The sequence below is a fragment of the Mesitornis unicolor genome, unplaced genomic scaffold (genome assembly GCF_000695765.1).
Source record: "Mesitornis unicolor isolate BGI_N332 unplaced genomic scaffold, ASM69576v1 scaffold47963, whole genome shotgun sequence".
Taxonomy (NCBI): Eukaryota; Metazoa; Chordata; class Aves; order Mesitornithiformes; family Mesitornithidae; genus Mesitornis; species Mesitornis unicolor.
Window position 1 is genome coordinate 1 of NW_010174879.1, and position 1199 is coordinate 1199.

A 1199-nucleotide genomic window follows, 5' to 3' on the forward strand; every position below is an offset into this window, starting at 1 on the left:
GGTCTACCCCAATGGGATCAGTGGGGCTGGACCCAGGGGTTGACCCCAGCGTCTGAGGGCTCCCCTCACTCGTGTACCCTCCCACACACCTGTACCCCCCCCACAGCCGTACACGCCCTGACACGCGTGTCCCCCAGGTGCGGTACCCGGACCGGATCACGCTGATCCGGGGCAACCACGAGAGCCGCCAGATCACGCAGGTCTACGGCTTCTACGACGAGTGCCTGCGCAAGTACGGCTCCGTCACCGTGTGGCGCTACTGCACCGAGATAAAAACTACCTCAGCCTCTCCGCCATCATCGACGGCAAGGTGCGGCGTGCGACACGCTAAGGACACGCTAAGGACCCGCTAAGGACCCGGGAAGCGGGGCTGGTGGGGTTGGGGTTGCTCAGTGTGGGTTTGGAGGTGGGGTGGGATGGGCTGTGAGGACACTGGGGTGGCTTAGGGCGTGCTAAGGACACGTTGAGGGTATAGCACATGCTAAGAACATGCTAGAACATGCTAAGGACATGCTAAGCACACGTAAAGCCCATGCAAAGGGGCAGGATGGCGTCTGGGGGGTCCATTTTGGGGCTGTTTCCCCCCTTGGGGTCCCTCCAGCTTCACTGGAGACCCCCCATGCGCCGCACATGCTAAGGACACGCTAAGCACACGCTAAGGACACACTAAGCCCACACAGGGGTGCAAGATAGCACTTGAGGGGTCCATTTTGGGGCTGTTTTGCCCCCTTGGGGTCCCTCCAGCTTCACCGGGGACCCCCCATGCATCACACACGCTAAGCACATGCTAAGGTCACGCTAAGGACATGCTAAGGACACACTAAGCCCATACAGAGGGGCAGGATGGCGTCTGAGGGGTCCATTTTGGGGCTGTTTTTCCCCCCTTGGGGTCCCTCCAGCTTTGCCAGGGTGGCCCCAGGCGCCGCACACGCTAAGCACACACTAAGCACACGCGTGTCCCGCAGATCTTCTGCGTGCACGGGGGCCTGTCGCCCTCCATCCAGACCCTGGACCAGATCCGCACCATCGACCGCAAGCAGGAGGTGCCCCACGACGGCCCCATGTGCGACCTCCTCTGGTCCGACCCCGAGGGTAGGCCCCGCACACGCGTGACCGCGCGTGTTCCACCCCCACGGGGCCGGCAACCCCCACGTGGGGTCTTGTGTGGGTCAGAAGTTCCCCTACTTGTAACCCAGGTG

General features: G+C 62.7%; 1 protein-coding gene across 1 annotated transcript; it reads left to right on the forward strand.

The window, feature by feature from the left end:
* Nucleotides 1-137: 137 nt before the first annotated feature.
* On the forward strand, nt 138-1092 carry LOC104538100 (serine/threonine-protein phosphatase 4 catalytic subunit-like; the record flags this gene model as incomplete). The annotated part of the gene is given in 3 exon segments (XM_010181178.1): nt 138-270; nt 273-310; nt 966-1092. Coding segments are annotated over 3 exon segments (298 nt in total), but the record flags the coding sequence as incomplete, so codon positions are not given.
* Nucleotides 1093-1199: the final 107 nt, after the last annotated feature.